Source organism: Glycine max, chromosome 18 (genome assembly GCF_000004515.6).
Source record: "Glycine max cultivar Williams 82 chromosome 18, Glycine_max_v4.0, whole genome shotgun sequence".
Lineage (NCBI taxonomy): Eukaryota > Viridiplantae > Streptophyta > Magnoliopsida > Fabales > Fabaceae > Glycine > Glycine max.
This window is the reverse complement of record NC_038254.2, coordinates 3,818,869-3,838,573: the sequence shown is the minus strand read 5'-3', so window position 1 is coordinate 3,838,573 and position 19,705 is coordinate 3,818,869. Positions and strand designations below refer to the sequence as shown.

Here is a 19,705-nt window from a genome sequence, read left to right as displayed (position 1 = left end):
ATCAATTTTCAAGTGGTGGTCCAATTAAGTTATTATGCACCATTGGTAGAACACCAGATGGTATATTAAACATACTTGAAGCCATTATGATCCCTACTCATGATGCCCTGCTGTATTACAATGGGAGGTGGAACATGTCACGCCAAAATGAGTTTGTTGGTTACTCATTCATAGGAAAAAATCCCAAAAAGTTTGGCATTCCTTCCGGATGTACCATGGATAAACTGGAGGATTTGATTAAGCAAGTTGCGCCTCATAGGATTCATGAAACACAAACGGTAAAATGATTATTTTTTTGACAACCAAGTCATTATGAGTATTTAGATAAAATTATCAAATTCAAAATTATTGAATTGAAAACCAACGATGACGTGTTGAAGGTGTTAGTGCATTCTAACTACTAGAAAAAATTCGGGCCAATAGAAATTTTAGCTGTTTTTAGTAAGCATGTAATCGAAATGGAAGATAATATGTCTATGTCCTTGTCACAAAATTAGCATGGCTTAATTGTCGTATTTGATGCTAATTTTATTTCTTTCCACTCTCTTTAAGTTAATGTAATGTTTGAAGTTAATGTAATGTTATTTTATGTTTGGAATGATTTTACGTTTGAATTCGTACAAATTTTATGTTATTCGTATTTAAAAACAAAATAAAATCCTCATCTAAAATAAAAAACAAACACACAATCTTCTTGCGGATTAAGTTGATCCGCAAGTGATTTACGGATCAAGTTGATCCGCACGACAATCGCAGATAAAAGTGATTCGCAAGTGACTTGCGGATCAACTTGATCCGTAAGACAGTCGTGGATCAAGTTGATCCACAAGTCACTTGCGGATCAAGTTGATCCGCAATCTTGTTACGGATCAACTTAATCCGTACACAAGCATACGGATCATCTATGTCAACTATGGATTAAATATAACTTCTGCGGATCAACAAAAACCTATGCACAGATCAAGCTGAATGAGCTGGGTGCACAAAAAGTATTTTTACCTTTTCACGTAGGGTGCTGGGTGCACCAGCAATAATGTTGGGTGCTCCTAGCAACACCCAGATATTTATTTATTTTTTGTACAAGAGTGACGATAATTGATAGCAATTATAAATAACTGTGTAAACAAAAGAGGTGTACGTATTATCATAATTTAAACTATTTAAAGAAAAATAGTATATTTTTTAGAACGTTTTAAAATATACATAAGATGTACCTAATTTAATTGTAGCCATTTCTTTGATAACGTATGGACCAATAAAAACAATGAGTATAACGTACACTAAAATGAAATATGTTATCTAAAAAAAATGAAATATGTAACTTTTAATTCACCTAAAAAAATGCATTTTATATAAAGAATGTTATTTTGCCAACTAAGGGTATATTAGGAATTATTTGGTAGAAAACAAGCATATATCTCGTGATAGTAGTTTTTAATTTAAGTAAAATGTAAACAAGTAAAATATTAAATTGTTGTTAATTTTTTTACACTTGAATTTAATTCCTACAAATAATTGAAAAAATAACAGGCTGTAGGCTACCATATAAACATTTTGGTTAAAACAATTGCAAACTAAAAGATAATCTATTACATATTTATTTATGCTGTACAGTTTAAATTACTGTATTTAATGAGGTTTAATAAACTTTAAAGTTTAATCTTTTTAAATTCTATTGTAGTTTTTTTCGAAATTAGCTTAGTCTTTTTCTTGTCCATAGTATATTAGTTACTTCATTGATCCACCGACCTATATTGGGCCAAGATGGGTTGATGAATTAACAGCCCGTTAAAATGGGGTGAAGCACAAGAAGTGAAGGAAGCTATTATTGACACTACAGATTTCCTCCTATTCACACTACTCACGTGGATGAAATTTTCATTATTCCAAAAATGCCCTTCTCATGGAACCATGTTTCCATTGTACCTTAGTACAATGGAACCATATTTCTGTTACATTATTAGGGGTCAATATTTTAACATTATTAGGGTTGCCCTTCTCTTAGACAGTGGGATCAATATTTTAACATTAGTACAATTGAATCAAATTACAGAACACAAAAAAAGATTGATCCCACTGTCTAAGAGAGTGCCTGATGGTCACATATACAAATGATAAAATATAACAATGTCTCAGCGAATTCATAAGTTCTTCTATACGCATATAGATACAGCCACATAGTTGTTCACCAAGCAAAATGTGAAAATTAACTATAGCAGAAATGGAGTTTAATGACACCTGAATATCAAAACTTGATTTAGAGGGTTAACTTTTCCATCTCTGCTATGGGTAGATTCAGCTCCGATTGTCCATTTGTGCTGTCTCTTTGTGCATGGTGAGGCCCAGAAGCAGTTGAAGAAAAGAATGAGCAGCAATTGAAGTTTATGCCTGGATAAGAGTAGGTGCAGACTGATCCCATAGTTCCTGTATCAAAGTTGTAAGCAACAACAATTCCTGGAAGCTGCAAATATATGATCTGGGCTTGTTCACTATAGGCAATGGGTGCAACCTTGTAAGGCTCCCAAACAAAGGAGCTGCCAAAAAAGTTTTGGTGCTTAGGCATAAGCACTTGATGCATGACACTATGGACTAGTTTCCATGGAAACCTTTTGTAATCACAATAATTGAAGAATCCGGGATGCTCTTCCTCATTGAGGAGTTTCCAAATGTGAAAGCCGTCGAAATCAGTGTAGCAGTAGTAGACCTCTCCTCCTGATTCGCACAAGCTACGGCGATAACTCAAAGTTGATTGCCAAGACCAATCATCAAAGTAGTTGGGTAGCTCATATAGTGCACAATGGCTGCCTTGAACTTGATAGACCAACAAATATCCACATATTTCCCAATGAATCGCGCTGTTCGCATAAAGAGGAGGTGTGCCAAGTTCTTGGAACTCAAGTTCTTGCAAAGATGGGGCAGAAGTTATATTGGTGGGGTAGTGGCACCTCCATTGGCCAGTGTCAGAAGAGAAAACATGCAGTTTTAGTCCATTGGAATTTGAAGACCCTGCTTCAACAAGAACAACCTCAAATTGGTCTCCATCATAGGCCAATCCAACTCTAACAACACCCCCTTGGGTACTAGTTTGAGGGATCATGACATTGTGCTTGGTGAGGGGGTTGAACACATGGTAACAGGATTGGTCACCACTAAAGCCAGACAAGAGAATCAAGCCGTTGCAAAAAGCAAGGGTCTGCACAAAGTTTTCTGTAGAGAAGCTGAGGGAATGGTCAAGGGAAGCTCCTCTTTCACTTTCAACATCCATGAAAGCAAACTGAGATGACCCATTTTCAAACTGATAGTGGCAAACAATACCAACACTAATATCTAGTGAGGTTGTGCCAACAGTATGGTAATTTTCCGTTTCCATACTCAATTTTCAGTGCCACCACTTTTCTCAAGATCCTGAGAACAAAAAAAATGAATCTGATTAGTGGGGCATTTGATTTTAGGCTAATGGAAAAATGTTTCAAAGGGAAGGTTTCTAGGAAGGAGGGATCATTGATCAATCATCATGATTGGTTCAAATTGGGTTGACGTAATGACTTTGTATAGTATTTAAGAAGTTCGAAAGAAACTTCTTGTGGCCTTTCTTGGAAGCAGCTTTCCCAAAATTTACACAGAAACGAGTAATAAAAGTCTCTAGGATTTAGCTCCAGCCAAGAAATGCCAAATTAAACAAAGTTTTCTATGTGAAGGGTTTCACAATTTATATTCATTACAAGGAAACAGATGAGTAGAAAACAAAAAGTAAAAAAAAAAAAAAGCAAAGATAATCACTTTCTTATTCAACTCAAACTATCTTGACATATATTCATGAAATCAGAAAAACAAAGACAAGAAAAACTGAACAAAAAGGAATGATTGTAGTTTGATAATGTCATTAGAAAACATCCGAACTAAAAAAAAAATCCTAAACAGAAACAAAGAAGATACATGGTAAATGGGAAAAAGAAATTAGTATACAAAAATAATAACAATAGCAGAAAATGAAAACTCAGATGAAAAAGTAACCAAACAGAACTAAAAGAAGGAAAATACCTTGACTTGCTGCCAAGAATGTGAAGACCAGTAAATTTAATTTCACTAGAATTACTGAAATATATGACTGAAGATCACTTCTTGAATTTCATTAAGCAGAGATAACAAAACACGGATAAAGAATTGAATCAATCAGAACCACAAAAGCAAAAAAGAAAGAAAAAGGCTAAAGAATCTATGAATATTAGTTGATCACTGTTTGAACTTTTGTCCTCCTTGCCCGTTAAGTAATCTCTGTTTTTTCTGTTGTTGCCTTTGTGGTCAACCCCATTCTAATCGGTCCACCCTCAAAAAAATTCACTGTATTAGAATTAACACCATTCCTTACTCTTTTCCCCCCTAAATATATTCCTTTTGGTGAAAAAGCATAAGTGGGGACGAAAGGAGCAGCGTTGGAAACAAAACAATGAAAAATGATTGTCTAATCAAGAACAAAATGAGAACTTTTCGGTGTTCTTGAATTTAACAAATGAACCCTTGTTTTTTTTTTTTTTTTTTTTTTATAACAAGTATAGATATATGGAATTAAATCCTTTCTATGAAGCATGAAGGGAGAAGCGATCACATACCTAGGAGTTGAAGGGGGGTTCCAAATTTCGTAACAGTCAAGTCAGCATTGGTAGTACAAAAAGTTGGCTAGGTTTTTAAAGCTGCATTTGTCTATATTCTTTAGTTCTAACTAGAGTTGACAAACGACACACATGGGAGTATATATAATTATTTCTTTTATTTATTAGTTCCTACACATATATCGAATTGAATAGATATATAATCTATTTGTTTTTATCTTTAAATATTAATTAGGATTGATAATGAGATAAGTAAGGTAAATATAATAATTTTATATTTATTTATTTTTATATGATATCAAATTAAATATATAATCCTATTTATCTTTATCTTTGAGTTCTAACTAGGATTAATAATGAGACCAATCAAATACAAATAATAATCTTTTTATATTTATTCGTAATTATAAGGATATTGAATTGAATGAATATATATCATTTTTTATGTATTTGTAGGTAATTAGTGGTATTTATTAAATTATAGAATTTTAAACAAAAATTAAAATTTAAAATCAGTATTTTTAAAACATATTTATACTAAATAAATAATTTTGTAACATCTTTTTATTAAAAAAATATTTTGAAAGTATATTTATATTAAAAAAATTCCAATAAATATTAGTTTAGTTAGTCCGGATCGGGTACATATGTCACAAAGACATGACTTGTTATTAATGTGAGAACTTTTTTAATAAGTGATCGGTAAATATCTTATAAACACTATTTGAATTTTGATGCATATTTTAACCTTAATGGGCCACAGAGACCTCGCTCAACTAAATCTTTTATCTAAAAAAAAAATTAAAGCAATTTTGTTTTATATATAATTAATGATATTAAATAATTCTAAAGTGTGAATACCCGAGATTATTTAATAAACGAGTATCTATTCAAGTATCAATTTTCAATCTATAACGAATTTTACATGAGTATCTGCACACATAGATATGAGTTTTTTGTCATCCCTAGTTTCAATTTGTACAACAAATTGGGCCTTGCTGGAGAATAGAATACTCCTTTCCTATATATATAATAAATTGGAATAATTATTTATAACGAAAATATTTTTAGAAGTTATTATTTCCCAAAGAGAATAATTTTTTAAGTTTTTTTTTTCAACAAAAGTGTTTTTAGAGAATTTCTTAACTTTCTATTTCTTTCAATCTATTCTTTATATTTTTATTTTTAAATCATATTTTAATATTTTAAATAATTTTTTATTTTTTTTCTTTCTATAATGTTATTTTATTATGTTTCATTATTATATTATCAATTTATTATTACGTGCAATTTTTATTTTTTATTTTCCTTTTTATGACATTAATTTTTACTATTCAGATTTTAGACTATTATATTATTATAGTAATACTTTTTATTTTTCTTATTAGTTTACTAATATTTTATTATTATTTATATTACCTTTATTAAATGACTTTATACAGTTTTTCTGAAGGACTGCATCCATCCAACCACTTCTAAATACTTGAAGGAGGGTAGTCTCTTCCAAGCCTGCCATAGGAACTCTAGTGAAATCCTTCAAAAGCCTGAAGGATGGCTTTGCCAACAATCAATTCTTCTTATGGCAACTTTGTCACATGGCTATTCCTGTTCCTCAACACTCCTTTACTTACATTAATTGGAGGTGACTCCTTTCTTTCACTGTTACTGCTGCTGCCACTATAGATAACACTAGCCAGTCAAATTTACCTTATGAAGTCTAAATATAACAACAACAATATGCTTCTTTTGGGTTATATAGATAATGCAGGTATGCAACACCATTGAATTTAGGTAAAATTCAAACTTCCATAAATATTATTTACTAATGAGGTCACTTTTAATAATAAATTTAATCTAACTATACATGCATAGTAAAAAAGAAAAGTACACTGTTATTTAATTATAGATGATCAAGTGAGAAAAAATTATTAATTTTATAATAACTATTTTAAAAGTCATATTTAGATCATTTATAATAGGTTGATATTGTAAAAAAAATTATACCGATTGCTCATGAAAAACCAACTCTAATAATTATCTCAAATGTCTCCCGGTCTCTACTAATTTCACAATGCTAAAACCATGTAAATTACTCTCTTCAAATGCGCATGTAATGCTTTTCTTTGCACATTTTTAGATTACCTTACCAAATTTTTGTCATCTTCTCAATATGTCTCCTTGTCTATAACTATTTCTTGTCAGTTTTTCCTACTTCTACTTTCTGCTCATGTTATGCCTTTAGAATCCAACATTCACTATCACAAAATATATCTAATTGCATAATCATACCATTTGAATTTGATAAATAGTTTTTAGTCTTAGACAAGCTTCAATACCTTTCCTTTTCATTAATTTCACCATCATAACGTATTATTCACATCCTAGATGCCTTTAGAAAAAAACTTGTAATATAACATCTTTAAATTTTTTTACCATAAAATTATTTTTCTCTTTTTTTTCATTAAAATTGATATGCATATAGTTTGTCTTGCTCCAGCTCATTAAAACAAAACATGACATAATATAAAACCTTATAAGACTGGGGTAAAAATCCAGAAATGGTTTGGACTTTGGAGACATAGGTATGGTGGGCATGGATCACTGGTTTCATTCATGGTGATTCTCTAGCCTGTTGACTACTGAAAAATTAGACCTAATAATACGAAACAAAAATAAAAGCAGTCACTAAATGAAAAAAGCACGTAAACATTTTAAAGACATACATTGGATTCAAGGATTGCTATCGAGTGGCTGAACTATGGGAGCAAAACACTTATAGTTACAATGATAGGACAGCTCCAAAGTCCAAACACAAAAGCTGCTAAGCGCAGCAACAGCACAGAACAGCTGAACTAAAGCATAAATCGGCTAATAACAAAAACCAAAAATCTATCTTAACTTAGACCGCTTTGGCATACTACTGCTTAGACTAGCTCCTCGTGACTTACCAAAGCCTTTTGCCTTTCTTCTTTTCCTATCTTCTTCGCTGTCAGACTCGTTTCCCTTCTCCCTATCTGCATTGCTTGCTTCCCTCTCCAGTTCCTCCCATGTCTTTCCCTTCTCTTCTTCTGAATCCTCCTCGGAATCCTCATCGTCATCATCATCCTCAGACTCAACAAGTGATTCACTATCAGAAGCTTCATCCTCCGAATCAGATTCAGGTTCCACATCAGATGGTTCGTAACCTTTATCTGACTCCTCTGAGTTCTCAGATTCTGAATCAGTAGCTTCCAAATTCAGAAACTCCCAACCACCACCTTCAATAAAGCTCTGAGGGTCATCCGTGATTGTCTTCAGGATCTGACGCCAGTTCAGATTCAGCCTGCTCTCATAATATTTGATGTCTGTTGTGTCAAGCCACTCCTTGATGCCATCCAGTGATGTAGAAGGGATAGAATCAATCCTGAGGACATCCCTCTTGAAGTCCTTAAAAACTACTGTCATATCAAAGTTTTTCTGCCCAAGTCCAACTCTCTCAAGATTAACAATCTCAATCTCACTAAGCGTGACAACAAGGAAAGGGGTCTCTATCAGTTCAACAAGGCAGGCAGAAGTAGGTACAATAAATACTGAAGATTTATGAGGCACCCCAGGGAAGCCAAGCTCTCTAAGAGGTTGGTCAAACTCCAGGTCAAAGCCATTGAATTGAGGTTGCCCCCAGAGATCATTCACCCGATTCACAAAGGTTTGGAATTCTACATTAATTTTGTTCTTCCTCTGTCGCTCTCGTTGTTCTTCTTCAAGCTCGTCAGGATCATAGGCTGACCTCTTACCACCCCCGACATTCTGGACCATGTCCATAACCTCAACATAAAATTGAACATCCTTGGTCTTTTTATTTCCTACCATAATATGGTTGTGCAGATGGAAGTGTAGGAGAGTGATCATTTCATTCTCTGCTGGCTGGAAAAATGCATGCTTAATGTTGCCAAACATTATGTCTACACGCTCATCTTGCCTAGTGGTAGAATAACGAAATCCATTAACATGAGCCTCAAGTGTACCAGGTATCTTCCTCCCACGCCCACCAAAAGCAGGACGGATCCAAAGGTCAGATAACCTTATCGGCTTAAACCTATTATTAGCAAGTTGCAGTTTCTCCTGAGTAACCAAGGTTGCCCTCTCAGCTCTCTCAGACTCCCTTGCTACAACTTGACGCCTGAGTGTTTTAATGGACTGCACAACCTCACTTATGTGCCTCGAATCCTTGGAGCGGAATGACGCCTCCTTCAAATATATAGATCCAGGGAACTTCATTGAGTTTGCATCATGAGGACTGAAAGGAGTCCCAGGAACATTAAAAATAATTCTGACATAGCAATTGCGGTTGGTGTCCTGCTGGCTGGAAACAGTTCGAATGAAAGCCACATGAAAAGGTACCATGCTTCCATTTATAGGCAAGAGAACTGCTTCATTCTTCTGATCAATCTGAATCATCATCTCTCTGGGAGGGGGAAGGTCATTTATGTTTTTGTAGGCCATGAGTTCTGCTGAAGTCCTTGCAGAGGAACGGGCTTCTCCTGTTTCACTTCCACCACCAGCAAGACGCCTTGCAGTTTCTTCATTTTTCTGGCGAGCAAGTTCTGCCTGATGCTGCCTGCGAAGCTCCTCCTTTGAAACTTCATGATTGTCTGACCTAAGAGTTGTCTTACACATAAAGGGCTCCGCTTTCTTGGCATCTGATTTTGTGCTTGGCCTTTCCTCTTCCTCATCCTCATTGAAAGAGTATGCTACATCCTTCAGAGCTTTTGAGCTTGTAGAAGTCACAATTTCTGTCTTATCTTTGGTGATGATGACTGTGTCAGCAAGCAACAAAGAGAATTGCTTGTTCTTAGACTTACTGTTCTCACACTGTAAATTCTGAAAACCAAGTGACACGTTAAAGACCATGCCTTCTCTAATTATCTGTTCATTTTTTGCATTAAGATTCAATCCTGATTCACGAAACTCAATGCCGATGCCTGTCCCAGCAGATTTTGTCAAATATGAAATCAAGTCAGGTGCATCCCTTTCCACAACAGAAACTGCAGCTTGGTATGCAACACTTAACTTGTTTCCAGGCTTCATAGAACCTATGACAGCTTCATGGGCTTTCAGAAGAACCTCATAAGCCCTACTTTGAAGAGGGTCTGCATCAATCAAGAAGGTCCTAGCTATGTTTGAGCAATAACTCTTATATCGAGCTCCAACTGCACATATAATCACGCTGGCAGAATCATAATGCAATAACTCATCATTGCTGACAGCACTGGGCTTCAGATCAAACTCTCCACCACTCTGAAAAATTGGGGGGTAACAAATATCAACGTTATCTGCCTTTAGCTTACAATTGACTTTTGAAGGTTCCAGAATAACTTTCTCAGTCTCCTCCATCAACGTTGAATGAGAGATTTTCTTCTCCTCATCTATTACATTCTCAAGTTTTGTAACCACAAAGTTTTTCATCACACTGGTGGTGAGGTATGCTGCTCTCTTAATTGATGTAAGCTCCTCATTACTCTTTGCCGCAAACAAATAAGAGAACCCATTGGCAACATCAATTAGTTGAAATTTTGTATTTTTTAATTTTTCAGTCCATGTTTCAAGCAGTTTCCCTTCAGGAGCCTCTCTTGATATGTATCCAACAGTGGAAGAATCATGGTCATCAGACTTTGGCAGAGCACGGATGGCGCGGAATATAGCATCCATTAGAGCAGATCCATCATCGTTTTTAGGTTTGACATGCAAAACAAGATCTGCACCAACTGCCTCTCTGGCAGATTTTTTGACAGATTCAAGAATAGAAGCCTTCTTTTGGCTGCACAAGATATGGATCTGCTTCTTCATGAAAACCATAATTGTCTCAGGGAACTCAAATCCAAGCAGCCATAAGTTCAGAGCAGTAGATTTCAGGTATCGCAGATCTTCTGAAGGTGGAGGACATGCTATTGCTATTGCATCAGAAGAGCCCCACAAATCTGTTTTGTGATCATCCCAGTGCTCATAAAAAGCTTTCAATCGGGATTGAAATGCATTCAGATCAATAGAATATGCGGATCCTGCTGCACTGGTCTTTCCATTAGGAGGTTGTGTACTTCCATTTCGATGGTCTGCCATAGTTTTCCTACCACTCTGGAAAAAAAAATCAAGAGAAGCACAGTAACATTAGTAAGAAGTTTAGCAAAAAAATACTGATGCAAAATACTTTTCAGTTCTTTTTTAGCCATGGGAACAGTGGGTGCTTAACGGAACAAGGAGTCCTAGTTATCTCCATCCCTTCCATTTTTGTCCTTGGCCATATCTCAAGACACAAACAACAAAATTATAAAATCCAAGAATATGAATAAATAAACCCATAAGTTTGAAATAATGAACTCTAATTATACATTGAACTTTGAAGAATGTAATATAACAATTATAAGTACCATCTGCTTGTACTGAGTTAAGATCAACAAAGCAAAGAAATAAGCAACATGCAATCACTATAGATGATGGTGCAGCATAAATGAAACTACTGGAAAATATTACCAAGAATAGACGTAAATCATGACAAAAGTATTATCATTTCCCCAACTAACATACTTTTCGAAATAGCAATATTCAGGATAGTGTAGATCTAAGCACCATCTGTAACAATGGAATGTGATACCCAAAGAATATATGAAAATATCAAAATATGGTAGCAACAAAAGAAGCTATAAGAAATCTATCTAAATCAGAATCATTGAGCAAAATGAACTCCAATTATATCATGTTTGAAAAAAATGAATGTACAACCATGGGAAAGATAACTTGGTTGCTTTTACAACCTTTCAGTACAGCCTCAGATAAACAACTTGAAAGAAAAATAATCGAGTAAATATGGTATATAGCCACATAATGAGGCTCGAGGAATGTTCAATGGCCACAATCAGCAAAAGTGCAAAACTAATGATTGCCTGACATTTATGAAAGAAAATTTGTTGCTTGAAGAACTGCCCAACATTTGGGGAAAAGAGGGAACTGGAGTGTAGGAATAAGAACAAGCATACAAACAATGAATAAGCAGCACAAACTAAAGATCCAAAACAAGCTACTAAGAAAAAGATCTAGGAGTGGGCAATCTACTGACCTTTTCATATAAGAGAAAAAAGAGCACAAAAACAATCCGAAAACACAAACCCACATCTAAGACAGTTTAAATTAATAATAAGTAATTAAGTATAACCCTTAAATCCAGAAAATTAGTAAATAATGAAAGTAGTAAGCATCAAATAATTTTAGATATAACATTTACAATAGCAGGTCAGCATGTACTTTAACAAATGAGAACACAAAAGAAAGGAAATAGCATTACTTCACTAGTTGTGCAATTTCATAGTCTCGAACTCGGTATAATAGCCCTTAAATCAATACCTACGGGAGTGTTTGCTTTCATGCTTTATATATGAAATTCCGGACATGGATACCATGCAAATCAGTAAACAGAGAGATTTGGAAATAAGGAAATATGCCACAAATTTAAAATACTCAAATGAAGGTCCAGCCACTTGAGCATTAATACAAAAACATAGAATGCGAGATTTAGAAGAAAATACAAACCACACAACTTTTCCTTGAAGGCTTGAGAACAGCAAGTCACCTCTGCCACAGCCACACATGCAATTCGAAGAGAGATTAAGAAAATAGCGCCCCAATGAATTGCCGAGTCTTTTACATAACTGTATGATGAACAAATCACGAATTCCACTCATTAACCCAATAATTCCTAAATATCAATTTTTTTAAATAGTAAAACAGAAAAAAAAAATGGCTTTTACTTTCTACCACGAAATTAGAGCTTCATGATTCTAAAATCACAGTGGAAAAATGAAAACCAATATTAAATCCCAAAAATGGAAAGATCAAAACCTTTTCGGTCACTTTGCGTCTGTCTGGGGGTGAGCGAGAGCTTTTCGTGCTTTCTTTTTCCTCCTTAATTTGGGGATTTATGAGACTGAATTTGGGGCAGTAAAATTGGGTGGGGTCGAAGATCAGAGTTTCAATGCACACACACACACATAAATATATACTCTCTGTGCGGTGTGGTTGAGATGGAGCATCGACCAAAAAAGATGAAGGAGAAGGAGAAGAAGGGAAGATCGAAAGGATGGAAATTAGGGTTCATCTGGTAAGAATGATTATATCATCATCATAGAAAGTTGAGGCACATGGCATAAACAAAAATAAGAAAATATTTAACAATAATAAATGTCTATAATACTCGATCCAATAATAATAGTCAAGTAGGATAAAAATTTGTTTTAAAATAATATTATTTTAATACTAACATTAATTATAATTTTTTATTTATATTTTTTTATAGTATTAATTATATAAGCAATAAAAACTTAAAATGAATTAATGATGATAAAATTGTTTTGTAAAATTGTTATTCTCTTCAGTTCATTCTTTATATTATTTTAAATTTTTAATCTTTTATTAATTATTTAGTTTAAATTTTAATAAATGTATGTCAATAAATATTTAAAGATTTAAATGTTGAAATTTAGTATTTTTTGATTTTTAACTCTTAAAAAATTATTTTTTTTATTTTTTGTTTTTGTGACTCTTTGATAACATTTTTTTATTATTTAAAATATTATTTAAAGTGTATTAAGAATTAAAAACAAAACAAATATAACTTATAATAATTAAAAATAAAACGATAATTTTACAAGAACTAAAAATAAAAAAATCACTAAATTATAAACACCAAAAATATATTTAAATCATATTTAAATATATTTTTATATATAATACTCCAGAAAAAATATTATTATTAGAGGTATTATTTTAAGTAAGATTTTTCCTTCACTTTAGTCATATCTTACATATTATTTTTTGACTTTCTTTTAAAAAAGTTGACTTTTCTAAAGATTATTTATTTCCTTCATTACTCCTTTAGTCACCTAATAACATCTCAAATCCAATCAACCCAAAACCATCCCAATCGGATGAATAAAACAATGCCTGTAACAGTAATTTACTCATCCCTATGAATTCTCCCATGTCGTAAAAGGAAAAGGAAAATATTTGATAGATAGCTCAATGCTATCCAAGACAGAGGCAAGTTCCATAAGACTTAATGACCTACTACTACGAGGGTGAAATTTTAAGACGCATACAAAACAACTAGGTTTGTCTCATGTCATATCCATGTCACAATACTATTTGGATAAGAATCCCAAAATGTGGGGACTTACTAGTTACCAGTTCAAGCTAAAGCTGTGGCTCTTCACGCACCTGTAGTCAAAACTTTCAGATCAGTGGTTGGCTCACTTTAGTAGTAGTGAGCCAAAATTTAGCCAACATGGCTCAAACCACCATGGGGATGAAATGAATTCACTCACAAATCACTAATGAAAAGAGCGGGAGAATTAAAAAAGCAAAACAATTTAAAATTATTTTAAAAAATAAACAGAAAACATAATAAAAAGTAGAAAAAGCACCAACATTTAACAGCTTTTGAATAGTGAACATATGAGGAGAGAAGAAGCTTTGATCCACCTCAAGAAAGGACCAATAATTAATGAAATATTATCAGGTTTCAAATAAAATTCCAAAGAAAACATAATTCAATATGCTAAATTCCAATTGGTTTTGTGATAATTTAACCTGCATGTTTCACCCGCTTTCTAACAAAGAAAACAGCCAGCAGGAAAAAAAATATAAACAAAAAAGCGCACAAAAAATGTTAGATCTAATAATAAGAAACAAAATTAAGAAGTCATTAAATGAGTAAAGCACGTAAATTTTTAAGGCCATACATTGGATGCAAGAATTGCTATCAAGTGGCTGAACTATAATATAAAAAGAAAAACCCTACCTTACAATCATGAGACTACTCCTACAAACGCAAAAGCTGCTACCGCAGGCAACAACATACATAGAGTAACTGAACTAAACCATAAACCAGTTAAGAAAAAGAGCAAAAATCTATCTTAACTTGGGCCGCTTTGTCATGCTACTACTTAGACCGGCTCCTCTTGACTTACCAAAGCTTTTTGCCTTTCTTCTTTTCCTATCTTCTTCACTGTCAGACTCATTCCCTTTCTCCCGATCTGCATTGCTTGCTTCCCTCTCCAGTTCTTCCCACGTCTTTCCCTTCTCTTCCTCTGAATCTTCCTCGGAATCTTCCTCGCCATCATCCTCTGACTCAACAAGTGATTCACTATCAGAAGCTTCATCCTCCGAATCAGATTCAGGTTCCACATCAGATGGTTCGTAACCTTTATCTGACTCCTCTGAGTTCTCAGATTCTGAATCAGTAGCTTCCAAATTCAGAAACTCCCAACCACCACCTTCAATAAAGCTCTGAGGGTCATCCGTGATTGTCTTCAGGATCTGACGCCAGTTCAGATTCAGCCTGCTCTCATAATATTTGATGTCTGTTGTGTCAAGCCACTCCTTGATGCCATCCAGTGATGTAGAAGGGATAGAATCAATCCTGAGGACATCCCTCTTGAAGTCCTTAAAAACTACTGTCATATCAAAGTTTTTCTGCCCAAGTCCAACTCTCTCAAGATTAACAATCTCAATCTCACTAAGCGTGACAACAAGGAAAGGGGTCTCTATCAGTTCAACAAGGCAGGCAGAAGTAGGTACAATAAATACTGAAGATTTATGAGGCACCCCAGGGAAGCCAAGCTCTCTAAGAGGTTGGTCAAACTCCAGGTCAAGGCCATTGAATTGAGGTTGCCCCCAGAGATCATTCAGCCGATTCACAAAGGTTTGGAATTCTACATTAATTTTGTTCTTCCTATCTCGCTCCCGTTGTTCTTCTTCAAGCTCATCAGGGTCATAGGCAGATCTCTTTCCACCTCCAACATTCTGGACCATGTCCATAACCTCAACATAAAATTGAACATCCTTGGTCTTTTTATTCCCTACCATAATATGGTTGTGCAGATGGAAGTGCAGTAGTGTAATCATTTCATTCTCTGCTGGCTGAAAAAATGAATGCTTAATGTTGCCAAACATTATGTCTACCCGCTCATCTTGCCTAGTAGTAGAATAACGAAATCCATTAACATGAGCCTCAAGTGTACCAGGTATCTTCCTTCCACGCCCACCAAAAGCAGGACGGATCCAAAGGTCAGACAACCGTATTGGCTTAAATCTATTATTAGCAAGTTGCAGTTTCTCTTGAGTAACCAAGGTTGCCCTCTCAGCTCTCTCAGACTCCCTTGCTACAACTTGGCGCCTGAGTGTTTTAATGGACTGCACAACCTCACTTATGTGCCTCGAATCCTTGGAGCGGAATGAAGCCTCCTTCAAATATATAGATCCTTGGAACTTCATTGAGTTTGAATCATGAGGGCTGAAAGGGGTCCCAGGAACATTAAAAATAATTCTGATATAGCAATTCCGGTTGGTGTCCTGCTGGCTGGAAACAGTTCGAATGAAAGCCACATGAAAAGGTACCATGCTTCCATTTATAGGCAAGAGAACTGCTTCACTCTTCTGATCAATCTGAATCATCATTTCTCTGGGAGGGGGAAGGTCATTTATGTTCTTGTAGGCCACCAGTTCTGCAGATGTCCTCGAAGAGGAACGGTTGTCTCCTGTCTCATTTCCACCACCAGCAAGTCGTCTTGCAGTTTCTTCATTTTTCTGACGAGCAAGTTCTGCCTGGTGCTGCCTTCGAAGTTCCTCCTTTGACATCTCATGATTGTCTGACCTTAGCGTTGTCTTAGACATCAAGGGCTCAGCACCATTGGCATCAGCTTTAGCACTGGGATTTTCCTCTTCCTCATCCTCATTGAAAGAATATGCAATGTCTTTTAGAGCCTTTGAGCTCATAGAGGTCACAACTTCAGTTTTATCTTTGTTTATGATAACTGTGTCAGCAAGCAACAAGGAGAAGTGCTTGCTCTTAGACTTGGTGCTTTCTCTTTGAACGTTCTGAAATCCAAGGGACACATTAAAGACCATGCCTTCTTTTACTATCTGCTCATTTTTAGCATTAATATTCAAACCTGACTCTCGAAATTCAATACCAATGCCTGTTCCAGCAGACTTTGTCAAGTACGAAATCAAGTCAGGAGCCTCATTTTCAACAACAGAAACAGCAGCTTGGTATGTGGCACTCAACCTGTTTCCAGGCTTCAATGATCCAATAACGGCTTCATGGGCTTTCAGAAGAACCCCATAGGCCCTACTTTGGAGAGGGTCTGCATCAATCAAGAAAGTCCTAGCTATGTTTGAGCAGTAACTCTTATACCGCGCCCCAATAGCACATAAGATCACACTGGCAGAGTCATAATGAAGTAACTCATCGTTGCTGACAGCACTAGGCTTGAGATCAAACTCTCCACCACTCTGAAAAATTGGTGGGTAACAAATATCTACATTATCTGCCTTCAGTTTACAGTTGACTTTAGAAGGTTCCAGGATAGCTTTCTCAGTGTCTTCCATCAACGTAGAATGAGAAACTTTCTTCTCTTCATCGATTACATTCTCAAGCTTTGGAACGACAAAGTTTTTCATCACACTTGTTGTCAGGTATGCTGCTCTCTTAATTGATGTAAGCTCCTCATTATTCTTTGCAGCAAACAAAGAAGACAACCCATTGGCCACATCATTCAACTGAAATTTTGTATTTTTTAATTTTTCAGTCCACATTTCAAGCAATTTCCCTTCAGGAGCCTCTCTTGATATGTACCCAACAGTGGGAGTATCCCGACCATCAGACTTTGACAGAGCACGGAATATAGCATCCATTAGAGCAGTTCCATCATCATTTCTAGGTTTGACATGCAAAACAAGATCTGCATCAACAGCCTCTCTGGCAGTTTTTTTGACAGATTCGAGAATAGAAGCCTTCTTCTGGCTGCACAATATATGGATCTGCTTCTTTGAGAAAACCATAATTGTCTCAGGGAACTCAAATCCAAGCAACCATAAGTTCAGAGCAGTAGATTTTAAGTATCTCAGATCTTCTGAAGGTGGAGGACATGCAACAGCAATTGCATCAGAAGAGCCCCAAAGATCTGTTTTGTGAGCATCCCAATGTTTATAAAATGACCTTAGTCTGGTTTGAAATGCATTGAGATCAATGGAATAGGCAGTTCCTGCCGCACTAGCCTTTCCATTGGCTGCTTGGGCACTTCCATTCCGATGGTCTGCCATGCTCCACTATCTCTCTGGAATAAAAGGGAAACAAAAATACAAATAAGAAACTTAAAAACGCAAACCTCCATTTATTTATATTCTCTATGGGACACTGAAACTGTGGGCAAGTAAAGGAACAAAGTGCCCTACTTCATCACGTTTAGTCTCAACATGGTATTCCAGTACAGCAAGGATTAAAATTTATTACATTTTCAAAAAAATTGGCTCACCAATCAAGTAATATATAAGTATCTAAACATATATAATTGATAGACTCATTTAGTCATATCATATTCCTCACTCAACACTTGATTCAGCCTCAAAACTAAACCAGGGAAGTTTCCATCACATAAATATTAGGACACTCAAAATATGAGAAGTGGATTGATATCTTTTTTGTCTCCAAACACCGGGGGGCGCAAAGAGGCAAGCAAACAAGTGAAATCTGTATAATGCATATACAGTGAATGATTCAAGTAATAGTACCTAGTATTCAGACAACTTCAGTTTTGAGTAAAAGATGGCTGGGCTATCACAACATCCAGAAATTAGACACAAAATTTACTTGAGATCTTGAGCTGGAATTTCTTCTATACCCAGCTCCATGCCTCTTTTTCAGAATTCTTGCACTTTACAAATGGTATTCAATTAGTTCTGGAGACATTTTCTTTAATCACTGCTACCCAAAAATATTTCTGCCATCCTAACTATTTCACAGCATTCCAATCACCAAATATAGAACAATCAGACTATTTAACCAATGATCAAACCCTCTAAACTACCAATGCTTGCTTTCTCCTTGCTTATCCCACACTGCATAACATCCATAAAACCTCTCTAGGAAAAAGAAATACTTTCTCAAGTTAAATTAATAAAATACAACCAAGCTGATCCCAGGCTACTGGATAATCTGGCAAGAAACATAGCTTTAAGATTACCAATACAGAACTTAATACTAAAACCACTAAGGGATGAAAACATACATCTTACAGAAAATCAAGCCAAACAAACTATGGCACTACTTCAAAGTGCACACCGCACAGTACATTTTCTAATCAATTTTTCTAAATAAGAACAAAATCACTAGCAGAAGTTTAACTGCTCATCATCTGATAACTTTTAACTGTTTGCAAACCCAACAAAACCTTTCCACCTATAATTGCTACAGCTTACACTTCACGAGTCAGAATGCCTTTTCACTACCCCAAGGTTTTAGAAAACGGTCAGCAACCACGATTTAGGTCGCAGCATCAAGGTTTTTGGAGTGCCCGCGACCGCAATGCAACCACAATTATGGCCACATCGACATTTGTCCGCAATTTCCCGCAAAATCATGAAACGCGACAAAACCGCAACCGCGGCCGCTATTTAAAACCTTGCAGTACCCTAAAAGACACACAATACCAACCTCCAAACAAAGGTACAAAATATAACATACTTGTCATTTGTCAATCCGAGTGTGTGTGTGTGTGTGTATAACGTTATTCATTGCAACCCTAACTCAACATTGTTATAATAAAGTCTAAATATTCACAGAACAATAAAGCTATAAATGCGAAAGGAAAAAAAAAAAAAAAACTAAGCTTAAATTGAGAAACAGAGGAAGGAGAAGAAGTAGGAAAAAGAACCTGTTGAACGGGGAAAAGCGTTACGAAGTTAGAGATAGGGTTTTGAGGCTGAAAACGCGAAAATGGAGGATTAGGGTTTTGGTCTGAAAATGCGGGAAAAGGAAAAGCGCAAGTCCAATTACCGGAACATGTACAGTGAGTGAGTGACGGTCACTTGTTGCTTTCGTCACGTCTCTTTATCTCACTGTGATTCTGGAACCTTCCGAGGAATGAAGAGAAAACGCTGTCGTTTGGATATGTAGTAGAGGACTGTGTGCTGTGTAGAATTTTGGTTTTTGAAAAAGGATGAGAAAAAGACACACAGAAACACCACTCAAGACGCTTTATTTTTATTTCACAACTTTGGCGGTCCTT

General features: G+C 35.4%; 3 protein-coding genes across 8 annotated transcripts; all 3 read right to left on the bottom strand.

Annotated features, from left to right (window-relative positions):
• Nucleotides 1-1,841: 1,841 nt before the first annotated feature.
• On the bottom strand, nucleotides 1,842-4,712 carry LOC102663613 (uncharacterized). Of its 2 annotated transcripts, none has more exons than XM_006601969.3 (2): nucleotides 4,611-4,712; nucleotides 1,842-3,405 (listed from the first exon to the last, which is right to left on the bottom strand). In XM_006601969.3, exon 2 carries the CDS (start codon nucleotides 3,368-3,370, stop codon nucleotides 2,258-2,260), a length of 1,113 nt encoding a protein of 370 aa, XP_006602032.1. In that variant the 5' UTR covers nucleotides 3,371-3,405; nucleotides 4,611-4,712; the 3' UTR covers nucleotides 1,842-2,257. The 2 variants fall into 2 exon arrangements, with proteins under 2 accessions (XP_006602032.1, XP_006602033.1); XM_006601970.4 differs by lacking the exon at nucleotides 4,611-4,712 and adding an exon at nucleotides 4,042-4,522.
• A 2,584-nt stretch (nucleotides 4,713-7,296) lies between these two features.
• On the bottom strand, nucleotides 7,297-12,813 carry LOC100785245 (FACT complex subunit SPT16). 4 transcript variants are annotated; one of them, XM_006601967.4, is made up of 3 exons: nucleotides 12,480-12,813; nucleotides 12,179-12,289; nucleotides 7,297-10,721 (listed from the first exon to the last, which is right to left on the bottom strand). In XM_006601967.4, exons 2-3 carry the CDS (start codon nucleotides 12,227-12,229, stop codon nucleotides 7,500-7,502), a joined length of 3,273 nt encoding a protein of 1,090 aa, XP_006602030.1. In that variant the 5' UTR covers nucleotides 12,230-12,289; nucleotides 12,480-12,813; the 3' UTR covers nucleotides 7,297-7,499. The 4 variants fall into 4 exon arrangements, with proteins under 4 accessions (XP_006602030.1, XP_003553020.1, XP_006602031.1 ...); XM_003552972.5 differs by having other exon boundaries at nucleotides 12,171-12,289; nucleotides 12,480-12,772; XM_006601968.2 differs by lacking the exon at nucleotides 12,480-12,813 and having other exon boundaries at nucleotides 12,178-12,289.
• A 1,516-nt stretch (nucleotides 12,814-14,329) lies between these two features.
• LOC100819092 (FACT complex subunit SPT16) lies at nucleotides 14,330-19,648 on the bottom strand. Of its 2 annotated transcripts, XM_006601966.4 has the most exons (3): nucleotides 19,474-19,648; nucleotides 19,352-19,399; nucleotides 14,330-17,755 (listed from the first exon to the last, which is right to left on the bottom strand). In XM_006601966.4, exon 3 carries the CDS (start codon nucleotides 17,739-17,741, stop codon nucleotides 14,547-14,549), a length of 3,195 nt encoding a protein of 1,064 aa, XP_006602029.1. In that variant the 5' UTR covers nucleotides 17,742-17,755; nucleotides 19,352-19,399; nucleotides 19,474-19,648; the 3' UTR covers nucleotides 14,330-14,546. The 2 variants fall into 2 exon arrangements, with proteins under 2 accessions (XP_006602029.1, XP_003552890.1); XM_003552842.4 differs by having other exon boundaries at nucleotides 19,352-19,648.
• Nucleotides 19,649-19,705: the final 57 nt, after the last annotated feature.

Excerpts from the sequence above, each read along its gene's own strand:
- LOC100785245 (XM_006601967.4), bottom strand. The coding sequence starts at position 12,229 with ATGTGTGGCTGTGGCAGAGGTGACTTGCTGTTCTCAAGCCTTCAAGGA. Across the intron at positions 10,722-12,178 it reads TCTCAAGCCTTCAAGGAAAA|AGTGGTAGGAAAACTATGGC; the intron begins GTTGTGTGGTTT and ends TTTTTTTTCCAG.
- LOC102663613 (XM_006601969.3), bottom strand. The coding sequence starts at position 3,370 with ATGGAAACGGAAAATTACCATACTGTTGGCACAACCTCACTAGATATT.
- LOC100819092 (XM_003552842.4), bottom strand. The coding sequence starts at position 17,741 with ATGGCAGACCATCGGAATGGAAGTGCCCAAGCAGCCAATGGAAAGGCT.